The sequence below is a fragment of the Hermetia illucens genome, chromosome 3 (assembly GCF_905115235.1).
Source record: "Hermetia illucens chromosome 3, iHerIll2.2.curated.20191125, whole genome shotgun sequence".
Lineage (NCBI taxonomy): Eukaryota > Metazoa > Arthropoda > Insecta > Diptera > Stratiomyidae > Hermetia > Hermetia illucens.
In genome coordinates, this window is record NC_051851.1 from 107,394,199 (window position 1) to 107,396,940 (window position 2,742).

The following is a 2,742-nucleotide window of genomic DNA, read 5'->3' on the forward strand; positions in this document are numbered from 1 at the left end:
ACGAAATCATAACTACCTTAAAGTTTTTTGAGCTATATTTACAAAAAAAAGAATTTATTAAGTTGGTTCTTTAATTAAAATTGAATAAAAAAAAATACAGTGAAATGGCAGTGAACGAACTGAATTTCAATTTGAGGTGAAACTTAGCGAGATATTGAAAAGGGAAAACTTTTCAATATCTCGGTTAGTCCGAAAGCTAACCGAAATGTCGAACCATTTTATTTTCGTCTCATATTTTTTTTTACGGAAATCCATCGTCTATACCCGTGGCTACCGGAACCGTGACGAAGTACATGTTTTGGCTAGAGGTCAATTCGAAGACTTCAACCTTCAATATTTCGAAAACGGGGGAAGATTTAAAAAATGTTTACATTTTATTTTAGTCCTATTTTGGCCTATTGTGTCCGTCATCAAATCGCGGGCCTACGGAAAAGTAACGAAATACAAGTGTAGAATATGAGCCAATTCGAAAACTTGAACCTTCGATATTTCGAAAACGAAAGGAGATTTCGAAATTTTCCTTCGTACTACTAGAATCGATGATCAAATCGCGAGGTCACGGAAACAGTAATCCTCCCCAAAAATGAATCAATCTTTGTTCAATTATGCGTTTGAACCACTGTATGTTCCCAGCCCCATTCGCACTCATCAAAATATTAGTTTCGTCTCACTTACTGCTAAAAGTGTCTTCTGAATTATAAAAATATTGAAAAATAAGGAAGATTGATGAAGTACTAATGACCATTAAAATGTACTAGATCTTACTACTTTTGACAGCAAAGGACAACACTGGTGGCAAATTGATATGTCAAATTGTGTGCCGCTCTGTCGACTCGCAGGAAGACGTTTTTTCGTGCGCGCTTCTTGTTGCTTATTATCCATTTGAACTTATGAAGGTTTTCAGATCTTATATATTTAGCTTTTCATATCTTGCATTGTTTGTGAAACCTTTGGGATCAGTGGCATTCTCACAGTGCAGCACAGTTCCGACCATGGATAGGAAGCAGGGAGGACTACCTTGTACAGGCGATTACACACCTGGTGCTAGTTCAGTGGCTTTGGTAACAACACCCGATGAGACTTCTGCGAAGAAAATCGCGAACGGATTGATTTCGAAGAAGTTGGCGGCTTGCGTGAACATTGTTCCACGAATCACATCCATCTATGAATGGGAGGGCAAGGTCAATGAAGATAGCGAGTGCCTCATCATAATTAAGACTAGAACTAGCCGGGTAGAAGAGCTAGTTGGGTTCGTGAGAGAGAATCACCCATATAGTGTCGCAGAGGTTATTTCCCTACCTATAGAGAATGGTAATTTTCCTTATCTTGATTGGATTGCAAAGACTGTACCAGAAAAATCGAAATAAATTACCTACTTTAACGATTAATTGTATTTATTATCTCTAGCTACAGTGAAGGACCAAAGTCTTTCTTTTTTCAAATATATAATATGTTAACAATGTGAACCAGAGAATTCAAGTCCATTCACATTCGAAACCCACTTTTATTAAGGAAATATAAAACCGATAAATTTTTGTCCATATTGGCTCGAAAATTCAAAAACGATCAAATTTCACCGGGCGCAAAAGTCTTTGTACATTAGCAGTATACTCAAAAATATCGAAAGAACTTTGAAATTTGATGCTTCGAAAGTTGCTAGCGGTGCATCGGATCAGTGATTATAATATCGGATGATTTCGGATTTATGTAAAGCTGGCTTAGTGTATAATAACGTAACCAGTTCGTCACAATGTGTGCAGTATGCGCGGATCCATTGCCCGCCACAAAAGGATGTAAATTTCGAACAGGTTGTTATATTGATGTCGATTTATTATACGTTCATTAAAAGCGAAACGAAACTGCCTTAGCCTCCTAAACCTCTCTAATTCTTTACAGTTAGAAGAATGCAATGCTGCGTTCAATTATCATTTCCGGCGAAATTGCCTTTGATTTCATCCGTGAGTAATTTTTTTCCAACATATCGAACGCATCATTTCAGATGTAACGCCCGGCAACACCTATGCAAACTCCATGCGGAGTTTCCTCCTTCCTGTAACTATTATAACTAGTGGTGGGGAATATGTCTCTTTTCGGTGAGTCGACTCAAAAGGGTCGGCATTATTTTCACTTCACCCATAGCACTATCAAGAGAATTTCGTATTGAAAACTTGAAAAGTCAAATTAAAACATATCTTAATTATTATCAGAATAAAGAGTCTGGCTAATATGTATATTGTGATTTCTGTGTCCTGGTATTTGACAGATTTATTCTTTGAATAAATATACGAAAGTCTGGATGTACTGGGGTTATATACGAAATAACACATTTCTACTTCTGCCCCAATAAACACACTTCGTAAATCAGCAGTTACCTGTAATTCATATCATCAATTCAAGAAACGCATTGCTCAATTCCTACAGCAATATTTTCCTATTCTACTTTCATACAATCACCCGATCCAATTCCATATTCCAAAAAATATAAAATTCAAGCGTTTTTGCCTAGAGATCTTTTGCAGCGATTGAATAACGCCTAGAACATCAAATCTACCTAAAACGCAACATTTATTTGAGGAACGAACTATTTAAATGCACACCTGAGCATTCTCACTGTGAGGTAATATTTTAATTAACAAGCGAAAGTGCAATTAGTTGCATTCAACCCGTGAATAAAAAAAATCAATTCCGCAATTCAACCTGTTTCATTGAAAGCTCCATAACTAGCATAGCTCCTGTTTACCT

The 2,742-nt window shown here is 36.6% G+C and overlaps 1 protein-coding gene across 1 annotated transcript; it reads left to right on the forward strand.

The window, feature by feature from the left end:
- The first annotated feature begins 779 nt into the window (after positions 1–779).
- LOC119651352 (protein CutA homolog) lies at positions 780–1,388 on the forward strand. Its single transcript, XM_038054911.1, has one exon. The coding sequence runs from the start codon at positions 891–893 to the stop codon at positions 1,365–1,367; it is 477 nt and encodes a 158-aa protein (XP_037910839.1). The 5' UTR covers positions 780–890; the 3' UTR covers positions 1,368–1,388.
- The last annotated feature ends 1,354 nt before the right edge of the window (positions 1,389–2,742 follow it).

Bases quoted from the DNA above. Each gene is read 5' to 3' on its own strand.
- LOC119651352 (XM_038054911.1), top strand. From the start codon at position 891: ATGAAGGTTTTCAGATCTTATATATTTAGCTTTTCATATCTTGCATTG.